This window comes from Hemicordylus capensis, chromosome 2 (genome assembly GCF_027244095.1).
Source record: "Hemicordylus capensis ecotype Gifberg chromosome 2, rHemCap1.1.pri, whole genome shotgun sequence".
Taxonomy (NCBI): Eukaryota; Metazoa; Chordata; class Lepidosauria; order Squamata; family Cordylidae; genus Hemicordylus; species Hemicordylus capensis.
Window position 1 is genome coordinate 216,193,286 of NC_069658.1, and position 23,477 is coordinate 216,216,762.

Sequence of the window (23,477 nt, forward strand, 5' to 3'; positions counted from 1 at the left end):
CTGGGAAGGATAACCCACAGAGATGTCCTCACCCAGCAGCTGAGAATTACAACTTCCATTATCCCAATGGCCAAGGCCATTGTGGCTGGGGACAATGGGCGTTGTAGTCCAAGGACATCCGAAATCCACAGTTCAAATCCCTGCTACAAAAGAGCAGAGCCAATGCCCTCCATGGTGTTCATAAGAACATAAGAACAGCCCTGCTGGATCAGGCCCAAGCCCCATCTAGTCCAGCATCCTGTTTCGCACAGTGGCCCACCAGATGCTGCTGGAAGCCACAGGCAGGAGTTGAGGGCATGCCCTCTCTCCTGCTGTTACTCCCCCACAACTGCTACTCAGAGGCATCCTGCCTTTGAGGCTGGAGGTGGCCTACAGCCCTCTGACTAGTAGCCATTGATAGACCTCTCCTCCATGAAGTTATCCAAACCCCTCTTAAAGCCATCCAGGTTGTTAGCTGTCACCACATCTTGTGGGAGAGAATTCCACAAGTTGATTATGTGTTGTGTGCAAAAGTACTTTTGTTTGTTGGTCCTAAATTTCCCGGCAATCAATTTCATGGGATGACCCCTGGTTCTAGTGTTATGGGAGAGGGAAAAGAATTTCTCTATATCCACTTTCCAGAAAGGAACAGTGAAGAACCTGTGTAGAGATCCACGACTGGATGCCCCCGCACCCTAGCCAAATCCAGTCCCTCAAGGGATGCACCGCACTCCTCCACTTCCCAGTTTCCTAGTCCAGAGGCAATGGGGCTTGGAGGGCACAACAGCTACAGGAATTGAGTCTGCCAGTGGACTACCATGAGGCCTGGGCCGAGCCTTCCACAAGTTAACAACCAGGGAATGTGTGTCTCCAATTATCTCTATCCCTGTTAGTTGCCATCCTACTGGCAGTTGGCCCAACTGCAAACCTTCCCAGTGATCCTTGGATTTAAGAGTGCAGCATTGGTGGTGTTGTTTCCCTCAGTGTTCAGAGACATATACTTCCTGGGCAGCATCAGCAGGAGGGATGAGATGCCCACTGGGTTCTTCCCAACCCTAGGATTCTATACTTTTAGGAACAGAATCTGTCTTTTAAAAGCCCCACCAAGCAAGGAAAGCATGGTATGCCCTTCCTAAACTTGCCTCCAAGCTCCACAACTTCCTAGATCGCTATGATCAAGCACAAGGCCACCAGTTCTACTAAGCTAACAACAGATGACCAGAAAAGAATCGTACTTCAAGGGCCAAGGCCATTTTTAAAATGTCACTATTCCTGAAAGACTCCATTCCAGTTGCCATTTTGGAGGAACAGAATTCTGCAGGAAAGCAGTGAAGAGGAAAGAGAAGATGATCAGCCTACCTCCGGCGTTCCGTCTCCCGGATTTCTCGCTCTCGCTGCCTCTGCCGCTCCCGTTCACGTTGCTCTTTGATTTTATCAAATGACAGAATGTCTTGTTTCTCTTTGCTCTCCGACTTGCGGTCAGGGCTCTTTGTGCTCTGAGATTAGCCAGAAGAAAAGAAAATGAGCCACATGCCAGTAATGGCTGGAAATATGTTTCCATGCAGAGGCAAAAATGGTTCCATCCTGTCCCCTTTTCCCAATGTGAGGACAAGCACAGGGATCCATCTCCACAGTTATCTCACACATTTCCCCAACAGCATTCTGCTGCACAAATTCATGTGGATTCTGGGCATGCTCAGAAAGGGAAGGGGAACTTGTGGATTCATTGGAGCCACACAAATGGGGGGCGGGGCGCTTCCCCAGTTTTTGCCACATTCAAACCCCTGATGTTTTGTGAACTGCCTAGAGCCTTTGGAGTCAGGCGGAATATAAATTAAATAAATAGAAGTTAAAACAAATACATACTCTTTCTTTTGATGTGGTTGTGGTTTTCACACTAATGACCGGCTCTCCTTTGGACTTATCCATGACAACTGTCCGCTCTGCTCCTTGACTTGCTGCATCAGCACAAAAACAACGTTCTCAGCACAAATGCAGGGATCAGGTAAGAGCCTCTCTTCAAATACAGAAGATCAATTAAGCTTTCAAGCCCAAATTCCTTTAAATATTTTAGACTGACCACCCTGACACAACACAAGCGACACACATTAACCAGTGCTAATGTGTGTCCGGAGATGGCCAGGGGTAGTGGGAAGGAGACAACTCAAACAAGATGATATTTGAAGCAACAAAAAGGGGGGAGGGAGTACCAAAAGAGAATGCACACCCCTTTATCTTGTGCTAGGTAAGAATCTGAAGACAAACAATAGTTTTTTGCATGCAAAATAGGTTGTTATTTCTTGTTGTTATTGTTGTTATTTATTTATTAATTTATTTGCACAGTCAGACAGGTGTTATTGACTGGTTTGTTTTATCCAGACATCGAGTCCTTCCCAAGGACCTGGGATGGCTGAATTTTATTGTCAATGTTGTTGCTGTTGTTATAGATATCGTCGCTGGTGGTGATTTCTGTGGCCCCTATCGTGCTGAGGTGCTCTTCAAGTTGTTTTGGAATGGCACCTAGGGTGCCAATTACCACTGGGATTATTTTGGTCTTTTTCTGCCACAGCCTTTCCATTTCAATTTGTAGATCTTTGTATTTTGTGATTTTTTCTATTTCTTTTTCTTCTATTTTGCTATCCCCTAGTATTGCTATGTCGATTATTTTGACTTGTTTTTCTTTCTTCTCGACTACAGTTATATCTCGTGTATTGTGTGGCAGATGTTTGTCTGTTTGTAGTCGGAAGTCCCATAATATTTTTACATCTTCGTTTTCTACCACTTTTTCAATTTTATGGTCCCACCAATTTTTGGCTAAAGGTAGCTTGTATTTTTTGCAGATGTTCCAGTGTATCATCCCTGCTACCTTGTCATGCCTTTGTTTGTAGTCAGTCTGTGCGATCTTTTTACAACAGCTGATTAGGTGGTCCACTGTTTCATCTGCTTCTTGACAAAGGCGGCACTTGCTGTTTGTTGTTGACTTTTCGACTTTGCTCTTATTGCATTTGTTCTTAGTGCCTGTTCTTGTGCAGCCAGTATTAAACCCTCTGTTTCTTTCTTCAAGTTGCCATTCTTAAGCCATTGCCAGGTCTTGGTGATGTCTGATTTTCCACTTATATTGTGCAAAAATTGACCATGCAGGGACTTATTTCTCAATTTTTCTGCTCGGTTCTTGACTTGTTCTTTCTTGTAGGCCTGCTTTGTTTGATTGGTGTTGAATAGTTTCTCGTTATTGACCATTTGAAGTGCATCTTCTTCACTGTCCTTTATATATTCTGCAAGGCCTCTTTTCTCCTCCTCTACTGTTTGATGGATTTGCAGCATTCCTCTTCCACCTGAGCTGCGAGGGAGGTATAGCCTATCTACATCACTGCGGGGGTGCAGAGCATGATTGATGGTCATGATTTTCCTGGTCTTACGATCTAGCATCTCTAGCTCTGCCTGGGTCCAGTCTATTATCCCTGCAGTGTATCTGATAACAGGTATAGCCCAGGTGTTTATGGCGTGTATGGTGTTCCTGCTATTGAGTTTGGACTTGAGGATTTTTCTAACTCTCCTGATGTATTCACTTCCAATTTTTCTTTTAACTTCAGCATGTGCAATGTTATCAGCCTGGAGAATGCCCAAGTATTTGTAATGTTCTTTCTCTTCCAGGTTCTTAATGTTGCTTCCATTGGGCAGTTCTATTCCTCCTGTTTTTCTTAGTTTTCCTCTGTTCATTATTAATGCAGCACACTTTTCTAGTCCAAACTCCATTGCTATATTGCTACTGAATATACGGGCAGTGTTTAGCAGTGATTCGATTTCTGACTGGGACTTTCCATACAACTTCAGATCTTGCATGTACAGCAGATGGTTGATTTTACTTGATGTTTTAGATGTTTGGTATCCGAGGCCTGTTTTGTTTAGTATTTGTGAAAGTGGGGTCATGGCAATTACAAACAACAGAGGGGATAGTGAGTCCCCTTGGAAAATGCCTCTTCTAATGCTAACCTGTCCAAGTGTCTCGCCATTGATTGTTAACTGTGCACTCCACATGCTCATTGCTTTTTTAATAAATATCTGAATGTTTTTGCTGACAACAGTTGTTTCTAAACATTTGAGTATCCATGTGTAAGGCAATGAATCAAAGGCTTTCTTGTAGTCAATCCATGCAACACTTAGATTTGTTTTTCTTTTCTTGCAATTTTCTAAAGTCATTTTGTCAATCAGTAGCTGGTCTTTTGTGCCTCTGGTGTTCAGGCAATTTCCTTTCTGTTCAACTGGAAGCTGTTTGTTAGTTAATAAGTGTTGCATCACTTCATCTGCTATTATTCCAGTTAATAATTTGAACATGGTTGGAAGGCAGGTTATCGGTCTATAATTACTTGCAACTGCACCTTTTGCTGAGTCTTTCATGATGAGATGAGTTTTCCCAGTTGTTAGCCATTGTTCAATATCACCTCCTTGCAAAATGTGATTGAACTCTTTTGATAGTTGTTTATGAAGGCCTGTTAGGTGTTTAAGCCAAAAGCCATGCAGTTCATTGTCGCCTGGCGCAGTCCAATTTTTAATTTTCTTTGCTCTTTCACTTATTAATTCTGGTGTTATTAGATCTTGCATTTGTTGGTTACATTTTTCGACCTCTTTCATCCAGCTTGCTTTTTTATTATAATCTATTGGATTGTCTCATAATTTCCCCCAGAATTGCACTGTTTCTTCTTTATTTGGTGTTTCTAGGTTTCTTGCAGTTTCTCATTCTATGCTTTGGTAGAAACGTCTCTGATTTGACTGGAATTGGAGGTTCTGCCTGTGTTGTGCAATTCTGGCTTTGTATCTGCTAATCATCTTTGACACTGCTGTTATTTGCTGCTTTATTATTTCTAGGCCTTCTCTAATTTTCCTTGAATCTAGGTGGTATTTTTGGATCAGATACTGTTTGGTGTTTTCATTCTTCAGCTTCTTGTCTTTCATATCTTTCAATTTACTAGCATCTGATCTAAGTCTGGCAATTTTATTTTCTAATATAATCTTCCATTTAGGTGATGTATTACTTTCTTTTTTTACAGGTCCATTGATCTTATATCCGAGCTCTTGTGTTGTTATTGTTGCTGCACTGTACATTAGTTGGTTTGTTTCTTGCAAATTCTTGGTTGTTATTTCTGCAAGTGCAGCATTTGTATCTTTTAATGCCTGAGCAAGTTGTTTTTTGGCAACTGTTTTTAGAGCTGGAAGTCTAACCCTGGTGGTTGTTTGGTTCATGTGCTCAGTTATTTTTTGCTTTAGTTCTTGTTGCTTTTCTGTTAAAGGGCATTCGGGTTTTTGAGGTGAAGGCAAAGGGGAGGTTGCCTGGTTTTGATTTTGAAACAGTTCAGCAACAGTGGCATCCTCTATTTCCAACACCTCTTCCACCTGCGCCTGAGCAACTTCTTCAGTTGGTGGTAATTCTTCTTCCATATCTTGAGCCTGTGTTGCTCTCTGCAGTTCTTCCAGCTCAACTCCTGTGAATACTTTATTTCTTATTATGAATCTTCTCTGGTCTGCTAGCCTTTGTTCTGTTATTTCTGTATCTGGATGCTTCTCTTTCCAAATTTGGTACATTCTTTTTAAATAACCTCTTCTAGTTGGACTAGACTTGTAATAGCAGATCATTATTTCCTTTTTGGCATTTTTCATATATTTTTTTCGGTTAAGCGACGTTTCTTCCAGTAACCTTGCAGTGTCCATTATTATTATTGTTGTTGTTGTTGTTAGCAGCAGCATTTTATAGCCTGCTTTTCCTCCAAGGAGCCCAGAGCAGTGTACTACATACTTAGGTTTCTCCTCACAACAACCCTGTGAAGTAGGTTGGGCTGAGAAAGAAGTGACTGGCCCAGAGTCACCCAGCAAGTATCAAGGCTGAATGGAGATTTGAACTCAGGTCTCCCCAGTCCTAGTCCAGCACTCTAGCCACTACACCACACTGGATCTGTTTAAAAAATGCACTTTAAGGACACCCTGAAAGATTCAAATGTGTAGCACAGTGCTTCCCAAAGTTGCAATAGCCACTTTTCTTTCTGATTTAAAGATTGAACACACTCTTATAGTGGAAAAGTTATATTTTATACAGTGCAAGAATGGCCCGCCCCTAAAGCGTGTCTGCACTGAACATGTCTCTTCAGGACACAACAGGCAGCCTCCTCCAAGGACAAAGCATTCTGTTGCATCAGGAGTGACTGAATGATCCAACTGCACGTAATACAGACATGACAGAATTATCGTCCATGGCAGAGGTCAACCAGAAAGAGGCACAGCCAGAACAGCGTATCATGCAGAGAAGCAGCAGGGAGACTTCTCTGGGCTCCCACAAGTTTTTGATGATTTGATTTATTTTTCACAGCACACAGTTTGGGAATTATATGCTTAACCATCAGGAGAGCTCTCCTGCTCATCCTCTATGAAAAGCACACAAACTGTTTTCCAATATAGGCTGAAAGATCACACCTACACTTTTAACCCAGGGTAGTGTAGCAGTATTTGAAAGGCCTCTGTTACACAGTTGGATGTCTGTCCAACCCACATGCCGCTGAAACAGTATCTCGTTACCTGATTTATCAGACGGTGCACAGTCTGAGGGTTCCGTCCTGGGCTCATCCGTTTCTTTTCCTTCTTTCTTTTCTCCGTCATCTGTTTCTTCTGGCTTCTTGGGGTCATCCTTCTTGTCTGCCTTTTCTTCTCTTTTAAGGCTAAGACCCCTACAAGCAGGATGGGTTTAGCATGACCCCAAATGGCCAGATTACGCTTACACACACTTCACTCAACTCAATGTCACTGAAATCTAAAGACATGGCAATGTCAAATCCACAGAATCCAGTTGGGGGATTCTGGGGAAGTGTGCCTGCCACTCTTTCAAAAGTTTGCAAACTTCAGAAACACTGCGTGGCTCAGGACAGACAAAGCACAAATGCCTTGCCTGTATACATAAAGGCCCTGATCTCTTCTCTCTTGGGCATCTGGCTCAAGGGCAAAGCATCTGGTTTGCATGCAAAGCAACGTACCTCCTTCCCACAGCCCCCAATACAGCTTCGCCAACCAACACAGAACCCACTGGAGGATGTGCACACTGCCAGACTGCAACCCCACTCAGTGCTCCGAGTACAGCAGGATAACATAGCAGCATTAGCTAGCTGGGCTTTGGCAAGGCTTCAAATGGACTTGGTCCCCATGCCCTGCCTTGCAGCGGCAGCATGCAAAGCCACAGAACCTTCCCCTCTCAGGTGTTAATGCAACTATCAACAGAAAATCCAGAACAATCCAGTCCTACAGTCTACTGGCAACGTTTTGATCAGAGGCACAGACCTCGGCACTCCTGCAGAATCATCTTCTGGTAGCAAGCATGTATTGTCCTGTTTGCTAAGCAGGGTCCACCCTGGCTTCCATTTGAATGGGAGACTACATGTGTGAGCACTTCAAGATATTCCCCTGAGGGGATGGGGCTGCTCTGGGAAGAGCACCTGCATGATGAAAGTTCCAAGTTCCTTCCCTGGCATCTCCAAGTCTCCTGCCTGCAACCTTGGAAAAGATGCTGCCAGTCTGATTCGGTAAAAGACAGCCCCCTATGTTCCTAATCACAGGTAGGGATGTGCACGGACCGCGGAGGTGCGGTCCGACACCGGGGTGTGTGTGTGTGTTGTACTTGCACCTCCCGCCGCTTTTCCCCCTCCGGCGCGCCAGTTTTAAGCAAAATCTTCGGGGTGGCAGTGGTCCTCCCTGCCGCCCCTGCCCCCTTGTTGTTTGCCAAATGCGGAAGTAACTCCCGCGCATGCACCCGCCACCATTGTGTGCACATCAGTGACGTGCAGGACCGCTGCCGCCCTGAAGATTTTGCTTAAAACTGGAGCGCCGGCAGGGGAAAAGCGGCGGGAGGGGTAAGTACAACTCCCCCACCCTTAAAGCAAACACACACACCCAGGCGATGGTCCATCGGACCAGCGAACCGGTTCACGGGCCTCCAACATGGCCTGCGAACTGATTCGTGCACACCCCTAATCACAGGGGAGGCACATCGCAATCAAGACACTGCACTAGGCTGAATTGGTTAGGCTAATGCAACTTTTACCAGGCCAGGGGCACCAACACAGCAAGCCCTTTGGACAAGTCCATTGCAGGCAGAGACCAGGATGAGGGTGTGGGAGAGGAAGAGCAGAATTGCTAGATGGAGTCCTATCCACCCCAGCAAGACAAAGGATTCGTCACTAGGGCTCTGCACAAAGCTAATCATCACTATCCGAATCAGTCCAACTCCTTCCAAAGAAGCTTGGTACAACGCGAGTTTAGCAAACTGTATAATTTATCAGATAAAATTTCTACCAGTATCCTGTTCTGGTGAAAAATTCTGCATCACATCAGATCTAATAGGTCACATAGTCCTATTCCTCACTCACACGAGTGCAGCTCTGCAGCCAGAGAACACAACTATTAACACCCCAAACAGGCAAGACCCACAATCCATTTAGATCATGGAATGCCAAGGAGCTTGTGACAACAGAAGTACCCTTTGCAAGACAAGCATAGAGCAGGCGTTTAAAAAAAGAAGAGGCCTGAAATGAAATTATTTGCATTTCCCATCATTTCTGCCTTCACACGAGGCATGCAAGAGAGTATTAGAATAGCTTTACTTTTCCGATCTGGAATCCGTAGAGTGGTGCCTGTCCTTCTCTTTATTCGCCTCACTCTCTTTCTTTTCCAGAGATGCCTTTTTCCCAGCAGGTTCATTTTTGGCCTGGAATTACATTGAGGAGATGCTCAGTTGGGGCCAGGTTATGCAATCAGCAGAATCAAGGGGAAGAGCAGAGCTGCACAACTTCAGCCCCCCCAGCCACTGCTGGACTACAACTCCCAGCATCCCCAGCCACAGCAGCCAACAGCTTGGGATTATGGGAGTTGCAGTCCAACAACCACTAGAGGACCAAAGTTGTGCAGCCCTCTGGTAGAGCTTGTCTTGGACTACACCACTTCAGGTTCCATGTCTGAATGTTCCCCCCATGAAAAGAAAGCGCGCTGAATGCAGAACACACACAGTGCATTAAGGACAGATGTAGACTGATGTGCAAGGCACTGTATTTACCAGAGTCTTGCGGTGCACCTTATCACCAACCTGCAGCCCACAGTGGAACAGCCCAGGAAAAAAGCTTGACCCCACCCAAATCCTGCCAACTAGATGACGAGGCCCTTGGCCTAACTTTGGTCAGCCATTCCTGGGTCTCCATCACAACTGCCTGCTGTTGGAAAAAAGGGGAATCACTTACTTTTTCCACAGAGATCATTTTCCCGTGCAGCTCCGTTCTGTGAAGGTGGCTGATGCATTTTGTCGCTTCTTCAGACGAAGACATGGTGACGAAGCCGTAGCAGCGGGCGCCAGGGCTGCGGGCATTTGTCACCACTTTTGCACCCACCACCTGTGGGAGACGGGCAGAGAGAAAAGGAATGTGTCTCATTCTGGCATTGTTCAATGGTCTGCAAAAGTCCAAAGGAGCTGCCAACAGGGGGCTTAAATATATTTCAAACTACAGGCGAGTGTCAATCAGCACTCAGTGACTAGGCCAATATCTCCCAAACTCTTTACAGAGAAGGCACATGTTGTCTCAATTAAAATGAGAAAGCCTGATTCATGAGATCTACCCACTCTCAAGAGGAGCCACCACGTTTCTGCATGAGCTCCTGATCTGGATGGAAAAATAACAGAGAGTCTTGTGACACCTTAGAGATTAAAACATTTATTATTTATAAAATGTGCTAGTGCCCCAAGAGGCCTTGCTGATTTTGCTGCTACAACCTAATAAGGCTACCCCTCTGGAAGAGAGCTGGCTACTGTTCCCGATGCAGAAGAGGCAAGGCCAGAGCAGTGACTCATACATACAAAGACACAGCAAAATGATTCCTCTGTCTGTGGATACTCTGGGCTCCAAAAGCCTTTATTTCTCACAGTACGCTAATATGTGAATTATTGAGCTACACAGTGCACTTGACGAACTGATTATAGGAGAGAAATCTCTTAATGGTAGCAGGGGGAAAGTACACCTGGCTCTCAGCAAAAGGATAAATTCAAGACAAGATAAAGGGAAGACTTCACCTGAAATGTATAAAGGGCAGCTAAAATAAAGATCGACACATTTAATCATTTTGACCAGCAACTGTTTCTTTTCCAAATCCATACCTTTCCATATTTGCTAAAGAGGTTTTTCAGGTCTGTAGCTCTGGTCGAAGAAGAAAGTCCGCTAACCCACAGGTTTCTGCCAGAACTCGCAGCAGTGCGACCTGTATTTGGGAGTTGCGGGGAGAGAAAGGTTTATACCCAAAAAGAACAGAATGGTGCAAAAGTTGTTATTGCACCAATGTTTACAAATAATCAACCAGCAATGAATTCGTTTCTGGATGTGTGGGTTCCTAAGGAAATTTCCAAACCAACCCTGCATATTATTCTAATGCTAACCTAAAGAAGTGTTTAAGATTCTTGTTTTATAGAAAGGAACATACAAGTACAGGAAGCTGCCTTACACAGAGTCAAACCATTGGTACATGTAGCTCAGTATTATCTCTGCTGACAAGCAGCTCTCCAGAGTTGTTCTCGCAAGATTTTAATTAGAATTTTAATTTTAATATAATCTTAGTTTTAATAACTGTTTCATACTATGGTTTTGTATTTCATGTATTTTAATCTGTGATTCTTTAGTATCTTAAACTTTGTACAAGGCCTAGAGATGTACATATCAAGCAGTATAAAAATATGGGGGCGGGAGGAAGAGACATCTTTCCCAGCCTGCCTGGAGATCTTGGGGACTGAGCCTGGGACCTTCTGCAATCAAGGCAGACACTCTAACACGGAGCAACAGTCCTTCCCTTGCAGGTAAATTCTGCAGAGCTCTTTCGGGGACACAGTTTAGTGGAAAGGTTGCATATAAAAGGCTGCAAGTTCAATTCCTGGCACCTCCAAGAGAAAAGATGACAGGGAACAGAGCCCCGTAGATTTGTATAATGGCAATATCAATCCATCAGTATCTTTTTTCAGTCCCTAACATGGAAGTTGCTCCCCCTTTTTTTTTTTTACAGCTCTGCATACTGAGTTGACATTTTCATTGTGCCATCTACTATGATCCCAGGATCTCCTGCCTACCTAGTCACCGCCAGTTCAGGCCCCCTTTCAAACGGAGAAGCCAGTATTACTCTCAAACTGCAACATATGCGACTTACTTCGAAGCAACAACTTCCCCCTCTTTAGGGTGACCATGTGCCACAGAGGGCGGTACAGCTCAGGTTTTTTTAATAGCTGTACAGAAGAAGGAATCTTTGCAGGTTCCACTTATCATGCAGGGTTGAGAAATGATGCACTGAGCAAGTTATCAGTTCAGTTCTCAAGTGATTCTCCTTGTGTTCACTAAACATAGTGAGAGGGAGGAGTACCCTGATGCCAGAGCTCCCCCCGCCAAGTGGCTATGACTTCTGTTAACTGGGCAAAGAAGCACCTTGTAAACTCATCTGGGGACTTTGGGGGGGGGGGAATAGAAATTTCATATATAAGTGTTCTAAATGTAACTGGTGTTCTAACAGTAAAGTGAACAGTAAACACTAAAGTGTTCTAATAGTAACTGGGCAAAGGGCACTTTTAAACATGGTGGCTCTTTTATATTTAGCAGAGGAATAGCAATAGTCTCTAATCAGCCCAGCATAGCATCCCTCCAGTGGCTATTGCTAGCAGCAGTATATAAATATTCATCACCATCATAATCTCTCTTTTTAGACTGGGAGCCCCTTTGGGGCAGGAAAGCCCCCTCGCATACACAGTTTGGGAATCCATTTCTTTTGCTAAGTAAGATACTTTGAGAAATGTTTTGTTGAAAAGCATAGTAATCATCATCATCGTCATCATCACCAGCACACAGACTGATTATAAGGAAAGACACACAATAAAGTTGCCGCAATGATCCACTGGAACTTTTGCAAGAATTACATATTGCCAGCAAGCAAGAATTGGTGGAATCATCCGAATGAGAAGGTCACTCAAAATGAAGAGACAAAAATCCTTTGGGATTTTCAAATACAAACTCATAGGCATTTAGCGCACAATATGCCTTATCTGACAGTCATCGAGAAGAACTGGGTTCTGATAACTGATATTGCAATCCCAGGGGATAGACGAGTCGATGAAAAACAATTGGAGAAAATAACAAAATACAAGGACCTTCAGAATGAAATTGAGCAGCTCTGGAAAAAGAAAACTATAGTGGTGCCAATAGTTGTTGGTGCAGTACCAAAAGAACTTGAACACCATTTTGACACCTTGGGCATCAATAAAATTACAACCCATCAACTACAGAAGGCCACACTACTCGGGAAAGCAAAAATACTACAACGATATCTTTAATTTTTCTTTAGTTATCCTAGATCCTTGGAAAGAGCCCAATAATTAAAGTACCAAATCCAGCCGATAACATCTGGTAGACTGTGTGTAAATAGCATTATAATAGTGTTCTTCTGCAAAGAAAACTGTTTCTGTGAACATGGGTCCAGCCCCTTGCCCAAAAATGCCAAACACACAGTCGAGGAACATGGTCAGCTGGTGCAGCCCGCTTCTCTCATTCAATGAACACAGAAACAATAATCTGAGGAAAAGATGGAATTTTCTATACCACTACTAAAAATAAAAGAACAATTTCCATTGGCTTAGCCTCTTTCTCTCCGACTTCCTTCGTTTGAAAATTTCCCCCTCCCCTTCCCCAAAAAAGTGAGGGGTGATGCCAGTGGTGTGACCCACTTTAGGCTGGGGTATGAAGTGGGTCTGAACACAGCAACTGAAGACCAATGGGAGTAAATACTGACCTACATGGACCAATGATCTGACTCAATATAAAGCAGCTTCATGGGAATTCCTGAGCTCAAAGACTGAGTGTGTCATTTTCTCCCAAAGTTCAATGAAGTTAAGCGGTTAAAGCTACTGTCCCTGGGACAAAGCGTATTTCTACAGCTTACCCTTCTCATCCTTGGAAGCACTTTTAGCCTCTGTATCCTCATTAGAGCTAAAGACAGGAAAAGAAACATGAACGTTACCCAACCAGAAACAGGCGAACGAAAAAGGGCAGGAAAGACTGCAAGTGCTATTATCAAATACCTACCAGAAAACTCAAGTTGTGGAAAGGAGAATTAACCCTTTGGTGGGGAAAGCTTTTAAAAACTCAAAGAGGTCAGAGGTGACCAAAATAGAGCTAACTGCTTACATAGGATTAAAGGTTAATATAACCACCATGGAAGATTGAGAAATAAAAGAAACATTTAAGGAAAAAAATTAAGCCATCTTCTACAAAAGTAAAATTGTGTAAGGAGAACTAAAAAGAAATTCTATTCAGAACAAGCTATCATTCCGTTAGGGCCCTCAACAGGGTCATCTGAGGAATCACAACGCATTTTGCATTCATAAACGACCAATGGGGAAGAAAAAAAGAGCATCTGGTCTAAAACGGAGAAAAAACAAACCTCATGTTTTGATCACCACCCTCTTTGGCAGAGGCCTCTCTAGTGGCAGAGGAGTCTTCCTCAACATTAGCCTTCTCTTCTGTCTTCGCGGCATCTTGGCTAACAACCTGGGGACCTGCGTCCGTCTCCGCAGTTGCCTCACTACCGGCCTCCAGAGTTTGGGCTGCTCTGCTACTCTCACCACCTCCACCATTCCTGCTCTCTACCGCTAAAGAGTCACAGTCCAGTTTGGCTTCCTCTACTGTCTCCTCGCTCGTCTCCCCTTTCGCTACCACTAAGTGCTTCGCTTCCTCTTCCTCCTCCTCTTCTTGCTTCCTGGCCACAGCCTGGCCTGATTGGCTGTTCGTATCTAAAAGGTCTTCCTCCGCCCGAGCGGCATCGGCAAGCGCGTCTTCCTCATCCTCTTCCGCCTTTTTGCCCGGCAACGGGTCATTCACTTCCTGTGCCTGCTCCGCTTCAGAAGTGTCTTCTTTAAGGGGCTCAGATTTACAAGTGTCACCCAAAATGTCGAGCACTTTCTCATTTTCTATGGATTTAACAGGAATAGAATGGCACAAGGTTTAATCACCAGGGAAACACAGCAAAGACAAGTGCGGAATGGCATGGCTGCCAGACTAACACCGAGAGAACGGCTAACGCCACACAGAGATTGGAAAACCCTTGCGCCTATCACATTCACATGCCTGAACTAACTGCAGTCTTAACACGGCTAGCAGAGCACTGCCTGAAAGAAAGGAAGGAAGGAAATGGCCTAGAAACCTTTAAGCGCAACATTCCCAGCGTGGTCCTTTGCTCTCTTCATAAAGTTGCACAACGTTTTTTCCCCCGTTCTTCCAGAAACTAGCTTCCAAAGTCCAGGATGCTTATATAGACCGTGTCAGTTCTTTGATAGTTCAGCTTCCAGATTTCACTGAAATTCTTTTAAGGAGATTAGTCCATACTGTGAAAACCAGAACCACTTCGGATGGAATAGGAATACATTTTGTAGTCCTTAATGCAAAGCAGAAGGAGTTTCCATGACCAGCCCATCTTCTGTCTTCAGTCTCCACTCCAGTTTTAGTTCCCTCCTCTCTCCTTCACACTCAACTGTACTTCTCTAGTCAAAGTTAAAGCATCAGGGTACGGTGAAATATCACAAGATCTGCTCTGCACACAGACCGGCTTTTGGCTTGCAGCGAGAGAATTTTAAGCAAACAACTCATCGCTCTCAAAAAAATGGGTCTTGCAAAATGCAAAAGAGGGTGCTGCTGCAGATCTGGTGATATGACCAGATTTCCAATCTCTGTGGCTTTTTTTTTTTTCCTTGTGGGGGGGTGTGTGAGATCTGGACTGTGCACCCATTAGAATAAGGTACCATTAGATACTAATGGAATAAAACCAAATACCGAGTAACTAAAAAGATTTGTGTGTGAAACTTATGTGAAAGGTTGGGAATGAAGGCAGCATGTTTTTAAAGAACAGTACCTGAGTCCAAAGGAAACTCTTCAAGTTCCTATTTAAGAGAGAAAGAAAAGAGCAGTGGGAAAACAGCAACATGGCCATGAAACCCCATCATATGACGCAAATATGAAGTCAAAGATAACAATGGCAAGATGACCCTCTTGAAGACTTCGGCTGCAATCCTGAATACCCTTATAGAATTCTAAATTGTTTGACCAGGAAGGGACCTAGAAGAACCTGTATCCAACCTGTATTTCTGCTCAGTGCAGAAATCTGCTGCAGCATCCCTAACAGGTGGCCATCCAGCCTCTATTCCTCCAGTGAAAGAGAGCCCCAGCACTGCACAAGGCCGAGTGTTCTACTGTCCAACAGCAGTTACAGACTAGGGCTGCAGACAGGACTACAACTCCCATCATCCCCTGCCACAATGGCTTTGAACCATTGCGGTGGGAGTTGTAGTCCAATACCATCTGGGGAGCCCAAGGTTGAGAATCCCTGCATTAAATGTTTGGAAGAAAGTGGCCCTGGCAGGGAGTACAAAGTACTTGCAAGCGCCTACGTGCAGTTAGGTGAAGCACAGTGTTCTATCAGCAGCCAAGAAGAGCAGCCAACTCATCAAATACGGGCAGAAGTTCTCCCCAGTTCGGACTGCAATTTTCTTTACTGTTCACTTTAAAGCAAAATACATCTACATAGATAGCTGACCCAGCAATTACAAAAATTACACAGCAATTACACAAAATCACTCATTTGGGTGATTAACCCATCATGCCTCCAAAAGCTTCTTCAAGGCTCAGTTACAGCTGAACTTCCATTTCTGACATACAAGCCACTAACAGCCAATCAAGTTCCACTTCAAATATACTTCTGGAGCACTGTGGAACTCCCGCATGGGGATGGGGCCATAGTTCATTGGCAGAGCATCTGCCTTGCATGCAGAAGGTCCCAGATTCAATCCCAGACAGCAATTCTAAGTAGGCCTGGGAGAGACTCCTGCCTGAAAAACCCTGGAGAGCTGCTGCCAGTCAGTGTCACCTATACTGAGCTAGGTGGACCAATGGTCTGGCTCAGTAGAAAACAGCTTCCAACACATCCCCAGCTCTACCAAGAACAGAATCCAGGGTCTTCTGATGGCTCCTGCGTAGCCACCGTGTGGTCACAACCCCCCTTGGCTAACAACAAGGCCATTTTGGCAAGTCTACCATGGCCTGTGACCGGCTTTCCAGATGGGGCGGGAGAAAAGAGATGATGTGAACTGCAAGAAGTTCTAAACATATAGGGCTGGTTCAGAAGTCATGCAGAACCTCAGTTAAAGCCGGGCTCTGCATGATGAGACCTCTGCATCTTTGAGCCCCAGGAGCATGCATTCCCTTCTCCCATGTCTACGCAAGCTTCCAGTCGACTTGCTTCAAATAAACTGAGATAAACTTACTTCAGTCCTTACACAGGAACATAGGAAGCTGCCATATACTGAGTCAGACCATCGGTCTATCTCACTCAGTATTGTCTTCACACTGGTAGCGGCTTCTCCAAGGTTGCAGGCAGGAATCTCTCTCAGCCCTATCTTGGAGATGCTGCCAGGGAGGGAACCTGGAACCTTTTGCTCTTCCCAGAGTGGCTCCATCCCCTGAGGGGAATATCTTACAGTGCTCACACTTCTAGTCTCCCTTTCATATGCAACCAGGGTGGACCCTGCTTAGCTAAGGGGACAAGTCATGCTTGCTACCACAAGAGCAGCTCTCCTCCTTGGGTAGAGATCTTGGTTTAATTGAAGGTTAGAATAAAACCGAGGTTGGTGGGTTTGGATGTCAGGACTGATCTTGTTTTATTTTAAATGAGATCAGAACTGGACAACCCATCATGCCTTTCGGATGCCATCCTCTTCTGAGGGAGAATACACAGCCTCTTCCTATATATTTTGTTACATATTTTACAGCATAACTTCAGAGTTATTCTGTGAATTTTTATTTACCTTTACATTCGTAAAGTCAGAGGCTGCCACCTCCGAAGTGTTTCCGGCATCATCACCTTCTATCTAAAAGAAGAAAAAACACCTTGAATCTTATAGAAAAGCAGAATGTTGTCACTGAAAATGAAGTCAGAATGAGTAACTGAAAGAAAGGCAAAACTAATTCCCTTTTATTCGTCCCCTTTCCCCGCAAACAATTGGAAATAAACATATCGCTTGCAAACACAAAAAAGCAGCAAAAAATCAAGCTGGTGTCTGTGCGGTGGGGTGGGAAATGATGAAAGATGACAGTAGTTCTTCAGTAGTATTGTTGCTACAAATGAAACCTAAGTAACATAGGAAGCTGCCTTATCAAGTCAGACTGCTGGTCTCTCTAGCTCAGTATTGTCTGCACTGACTGGTAGTGGCTCTCCAGGGTTTCAGGCAGGAGTCTTTCCCAGCCCTACCTGGAGATGCTGCCACGGTCTGAACGTGGGAACTTCTGCAAGCAAAGCAGGGGTTCTACCCTGTGCTACAGCCCCAAAAAGGTAGTGTTTATCTTCATATCTTTTATGACTAGGGGTTCATCTTAACTTGCAGCCAAGGTTGCTACTCCCTCTCTCTATCCCACCTTTCACCTGTGTTTCATTAGCTAGGTAGGAAAAGGAGGCTCATGAGCATGCAACATGCCATTAACCAATAAAAAACAAAAGCCTGAAAGAGGAGTTGGTTCTAAGAAGCAGTTCCTTTGTCTGAACTTCCATTTCTTTTTATCCCCTCCCTTAAACAAAAAAAATGGTTCACATCATGTCTGCGCCAAAACAATTAAAATTTTAAAAAGCCCTCTCTATACAAGCTGGGGGAAGTGACATGTAGGTTGGCCTCTGCCATTGCATTTTCCCATCCCCATCAATGGATGGAAAACAGAATTCCTATTTTACTCTACAACAGATAATATGGTTCTAATGTCTCAGACCGAAATAGGACTCGTGAGTCCTATTTCTAAGGATGCTTAAGGCACTATTCCTTTAATGCAAACAGAACCACTTGGATTAATTACACCAAAATAAAAGTAACGAACATTGGTGTAGACCAAATTTCATAAAATGGTGCACTAAAGAACAATCTTCCGAGCAAATCAAATCCTTTTGGTATTTGGGTCTGGCTCTTTCTTCTTCTGAAAAGACTGCATTTCTTCAGTGAAGCTGAACACAGATGGGATATTGCAGGGAATACCGAAATTTTGGAGAGGAGGTGGAAGCCATTGGATTTCCCACCTAGACATCATTAGAAGCTTAAGTACACCCCCTCGCCCCATTATTACATGGCTGAAACATGGGGACACAATTATACACTGATTTGGAGTCTGTGCACTCTAAAACATTAAGAGCAATTTTATGTACACCTAATGGTACACAATCTGGAGGCAAGTTTACTCATTCCAGGCATTTTAAGTTTTCGTTAAATCAGTATGTAGGAGCAAAAGGATAGGTATGGTTTCTCTGGCTGATTAATCCATTTGGGTTTTCTTTGGCCTATTTCAGAAGCTGCCTGGCAGATACTGCAAAAACCTGACTTTAAGGGTTGAAGACACATTTAGAGAAAAAGAAAAAGAAATTGTCTTTGAACACTCCGTGATACTCTGGCATGCCAAGTTAAAAGTTTAATGTTGCTATATTCGCGCCACTGTCAATCAGATGGAAGAGCTTTCTTTCCTAACCATAAGTGTATCTTAGGTTGTTGAAGATTAGTATAATTTATCACCAAAAGGTATTAGGTATTTAACCCCCTTTTGAGAGGAAATGTGCCTCAAAAACTGACCTGTTCAATTTAGATAATGGCCAATTATCAACAAGGTGACAGCTTCCCTATAGTTTTGCAACTGCTGTATGCTGCCCTGAGCAGTAGTGTACTAGAGGCGCAGGTTATGTATGTATGTATGTATGTATAAATAAATATTGGTTGTCAAGGAGATCATTAAGGACTACAAACTATTATATTTATAGAGGCTAATCACAAACTTTGTTTTCTGTATAAGTATTACAAAAGAGCAAGATAATTGCTTTATTATAATGTTTGCTAAACCTTGTTTTAAACTAACTGTTTTGTCTGTTTATTATATTATTTTATGCTGTTAAAGACCTATCTTCACCCAGTAAACACTTCATCACAACATTTAAGTTGCACACTTCTCTTCAAAGAACCCGTGGATGCCACAGAATGCAGACTGAAAACTGTTGCTCCACACACTGACCCAGTAGCCAGGTGGTGTATTTTGCCATAACCACCAATCCCTTTTTATTTATAACACAATTCCAATTATGGAGCAGCTGAGCACAGCCTTAGCTTCCCATTCAGCTCCAAGTGATATTTCTATAGCACCTTTAATTACAAAAATAACTTGCACATTTCTTCCAGATCCAAGTCCAATTCTATATTCAGTGGACGACATTCAGACTTAAGATGGTGTAAGAGGAGCACTTCCACCCATACACGAAGTGGCTATTTTCAGAGAACTTTCCTTCCCTGTGCCTCCTGAGAATATGTTATCAAGGGTCCCCCAATCCTCAGGGATATATTTTCAGGAGTCACAGGTGAATGAAAAGGGAAGGGAAGACTACTGAAAATCACCCCTCCCTGAGCCTCCTAGTCTAGATATCAGCCACTGGGTGGGGCTGGCTCTCACCCCTCCCTCTCCCAGGATCTCAGTAAGCATAAGTCACTTTAGAAATGGGAATCACAGCACCGAATCTGATGAGACTGTCACCCCACTTCTCAACACTTCACCGGGAAATCAGATCACAACAAAAGAGGAACACACACAAGACTATCTTAAATCCAGGTACTTCTATTTAGTAGGATTATAAAATGGCTTTCATATCATCTGTTAATCACACAACATATAACAGCTAAGCAGATGCTCACAGAGTTCCTGATAGGATCAGGATGCTCAAATCAAAGAAGACGATGAGAAATGAGACCAACATTTTGCTTGCATTAAAGATTTCAGCTCCTCAGTTATGGGATGGGCTGCAAATAATCTTGGCCTACAGCTACCCACAAAAATAAGCAAATGGTAATGCAAATGGGAGGGGAAAAAACAAAGCATTCAGCCATTAAAAATTCCCTCACGGTTCTTACTACTAAATGCAATATTTATGATGCATGCATGTAATGCTTATAAGTTTTAGTCACGAATGTCATGACTATGGAGTAAAAAAAAGTGTAGGGGGGAGAGTTCAACTGGAGTTTACTTTTGGACCCCCAAATTATTGCTGCTCTTTTAATTGGGGGGGGTGAGGAGAATAAAAACAAATCAAATGTTATGGTGATTGTTAATCTGATGCCGCACATTTTAAGAGACGCATACCATGGCTACTGGTATTTCTCTCGATTCTTCCGTAATGTCTGGCAAATGCGGAGGCGCCTCCATGTGACCTGCAGGACATCCTGCAAGCTGTTCTGGGAGTCCTCTCCTTTCCGCACCAGCCTTTCCGTTACTATCCGAGAGCAAGTCAAGTCTACTCTCAGCACTGTCATCCTCCTCTCGGCAGCCTACCACACTGCCGTTATCTACATCAGCTTCATCTAACACACTAATATCCATCATGTCAATATCCTGCAAATTATCCAAACTTGCTTCAATATCCTCCTGCGGAGAGAGAAAAGGCATATGTAATAGAAGTTGGGGCTCAGTGGCAGAAGTGTTAACTGGCAGCTTCATGACCTGGTGAGCCATACCTGCCCATCTCCAAAGTCTTCCTCAAGACCATTGTCTTCAACTCCATCTTCCTCTGGTTTACGCCCTAATAGGACAAAGACAGTAGGTAAAACCAGACAAGCATGAATACACAAATTGATGCAAATTAGAAGCACGAACAGGGTCAGGCTCAGTTCTCACACTGAAACTTAAACAGATATTGTAACATCTTTCTTGGCGGTAATACTTGTGGGGGGGGGGTGTCCCACATGATGGTTCTTCCACACCACAAACAAGAACGTCAAGCCAAGAAGTAGGGGAAAGGCTAGTCTAGAACAGGCCTTAACGAGAGGCCAGCACAAAAATTTAGGAGCCAGACAATGGACACATGACAAAATTACCAAACCTAGTGATGGATATTGTGAAGGGTGAGTGTAAATGGGCTGCTCTTTATCCTCCTTACAAGTAACTTTCTTGGAACAGGATCAGAGCTGCCTGGGACAAATAAAGATTTTATTAAATAACTCTACCTCTGAATATCCCAGTCTAGGCACCAGGTACATTTCTAGGTGCCACAGCTGCCTGGTGCCTGGGATTTGTCAAGTCCTAATTCTAGAACCCTTCTGCCCAACATCCTGGTTTTTCCTGAGATGCATTTTGACAGAGGAATCATGCAACACTCCATAATGAAATCTGAAATGCAGCAGTCGTGTAGCAGGCAAACAACTGTAACTAAGTGGAAGAGCATCTGCTTGGCATGTGAAAGGTCCCAGCTTCAATTCCCAGTATATCCAAGTAGGCCTGGGCAAGATGCCCATCTGAAGCCCTGGAGAGCTCCTGCCAGTCAGGGTAGACAATACTGAACTAGAATGTCCGATAGTCTGACTCAGTAAAAGGCAGCTTCCTATGTAGGTTTGAATACCTCATCTGCTGTTCTTACACCTACATTGCTTTTCACCAATATGCCAAGTTGTAAGGAGTGCCCAAGAAACAGTTTTCAGTTAATATGTGAACTACTATGTCAAGCTATGCTGCAATTTCTCAGACAAAAAGTGTAATCATACAGGTCCTAAGCCAGAAACATCTCAGAGTTTGAAGGACACAGAAATTTGACTTCCATAGCAAAGTTAAGCTGCTCAGTTAAACACATGAAACAGAAAACATCACCATATTCAACAACAGTATCGTGCATACCTTTGCTGCTTCTCTTGGGCACTTTCTTAGGGGTTATTTCTGAGACTACCGGAATTTCATCAGGGTCTCCCCCTTCCTCCTCAATCACCTGTAAAGAGAGACAAAGTCACTGTTTATTAACAGAGCACCACTTTGCTTTACATGGAACATCCTTAAGAAAAACTCAGCTACAAGTGTTTAATCCAGGGCTGCATAGCTTGGGCCCTTCAACTGTTGTTGGTCTATGATTCCCATCACCATAAGAACATAACAGCCCTGCTGCATCAGGCCCAAGGAAGCCCATCTAGTCCAGCATCCTGTTTCACACAGTGGCCCACCAGATGCCACTGGAAGCCTATAGGCAGGAGCTGAGGACATGCCGTCTCTCCTGCTGTTACTCCCATGCAACTGGTACTCAGAAGCATCCTGCCTTTGAGGCTGGAGGTGGCCTATACAGCAGACCTCTGACTAGTAGCCAATGATAGACCTCTCCTCCATGAAGTTATCCAAACCCCTCTTAAAGCCATCCAGGTTGTTGGCCGTCACCACATCCTGTGGCAGAGAATTCCACAAGCTGATTATGTGTTTTGTGAAAAAATACTTACATTTGCTAGTCCTAAATTTCCCAGCAATCAATTTCATGGAATGACCTCTGGTTTTAGTGTGATGTGAGAGGGAGAAGAATTTCTCTCTATCCACTTTCTCCACACCATGCATGATTTTATAGACCTCTATTGTGTCTCTCCGCAGTCATCTTTTTTCTAAACTAAATAGCCCCAGGTGTTGTAGCCTTGCCTCATAAGAAAGCTGTTCTAGGCCCCAGATCATCTGGGTTGCCCTCTTCTGCACCTTTTCCAGTTCTACAATGTCCTTTTTTAGATGTGGAGACCAGAATTGTACGTACTACTCCAGGTGTGTCCACACCATCGTTTTGTATAAGGGCATTATAATATTAGAAGTTTTATTTTCAATCACCTTCCTAATGATCCCTAGCATGGAATTGGCCTTTTTCACAGCTGCCACACATTGAGTCAACACTTTCAACCAGCTGTCCACTACAACCCCAAGATCCCTCTCCTGGTCAGTCACCGACAGCTCAGATCCCATCAACGTATACTTGAAGTTGGGGTTCTTTGTCCCAATGTGCATCACTTTACATTTGCCAACACTGAAGCTCATTTGCCATTTTGTCACCCATTCACCCAGTTTGGAGAGGACCCTTTGGAGCTCCTCACAATCTGTTTTGGATTTCGCTACCCAAAAGAGTTTGGTATCATCTGCAAATCTGGCCACCTCACTGCTTACCCCTACTTCTAGATCATTTATAAATAAATTAAAAAGCACTGGTCTCAATACAGATCCCTGGGGGACCTCACTTCTTACTTTCCTCCATTGTGAAAACTCTCCATTTATCCCTACCCTCTGTTTCCTGTCCTTCAACCAGTTTCCAATCCACACATGTACTTGTCCCCTTATCCCATGACTGCTAAGTTTCCTCAGGAGTCTTTGATGAGGAACTTTGTCAAAAGAAATTTGGAAGTCTATGTCAACTGGATCACCTTGTTCCACACACTTGTTGACACTCTCAAAGAACTCCAAAATGTTTGTGAGGCAAGATTTACCTTTGCGGAAGCCTTGCTGGTTCTCTCCCAGAAGGGCCTCTTCTATGTGCTTTACAATTTTATCCTTGGGGATGCTTTCCATCAGTTTGCCTGGAACAGACGTTAAGCTAACCGGCCTGTAATTTCCCAG

General features: G+C 43.9%; 1 protein-coding gene across 2 annotated transcripts in view; it reads right to left on the reverse strand.

The window, feature by feature from the left end:
- LOC128343473 (scaffold attachment factor B1-like) overlaps nucleotides 1-23,477 on the reverse strand; it is a 45,480-nt gene that overhangs the window by 18,128 nt on the left and 3,875 nt on the right. The window contains exons 2-14 of one of the 2 annotated variants that reach the window (XM_053292600.1): nucleotides 21,747-21,834; nucleotides 20,594-20,658; nucleotides 20,223-20,504; nucleotides 16,877-16,939; nucleotides 14,929-14,956; nucleotides 13,465-13,990; nucleotides 12,964-13,010; nucleotides 10,154-10,254; nucleotides 9,246-9,395; nucleotides 8,616-8,719; nucleotides 6,544-6,692; nucleotides 1,846-1,937; nucleotides 1,339-1,475 (exon numbers count right to left, since the gene is read on the reverse strand). In XM_053292600.1, the coding sequence (XP_053148575.1) occupies nucleotides 1,339-1,475; nucleotides 1,846-1,937; nucleotides 6,544-6,692; nucleotides 8,616-8,719; nucleotides 9,246-9,395; nucleotides 10,154-10,254; nucleotides 12,964-13,010; nucleotides 13,465-13,990; nucleotides 14,929-14,956; nucleotides 16,877-16,939; nucleotides 20,223-20,504; nucleotides 20,594-20,658; nucleotides 21,747-21,834 (1,832 nt within the window). The remainder of the gene's footprint in view (nucleotides 1-1,338; nucleotides 1,476-1,845; nucleotides 1,938-6,543; nucleotides 6,693-8,615; nucleotides 8,720-9,245; nucleotides 9,396-10,153; nucleotides 10,255-12,963; nucleotides 13,011-13,464; nucleotides 13,991-14,928; nucleotides 14,957-16,876; nucleotides 16,940-20,222; nucleotides 20,505-20,593; nucleotides 20,659-21,746; nucleotides 21,835-23,477) is intronic. The other variant, XM_053292601.1, reaches the window with a different exon arrangement.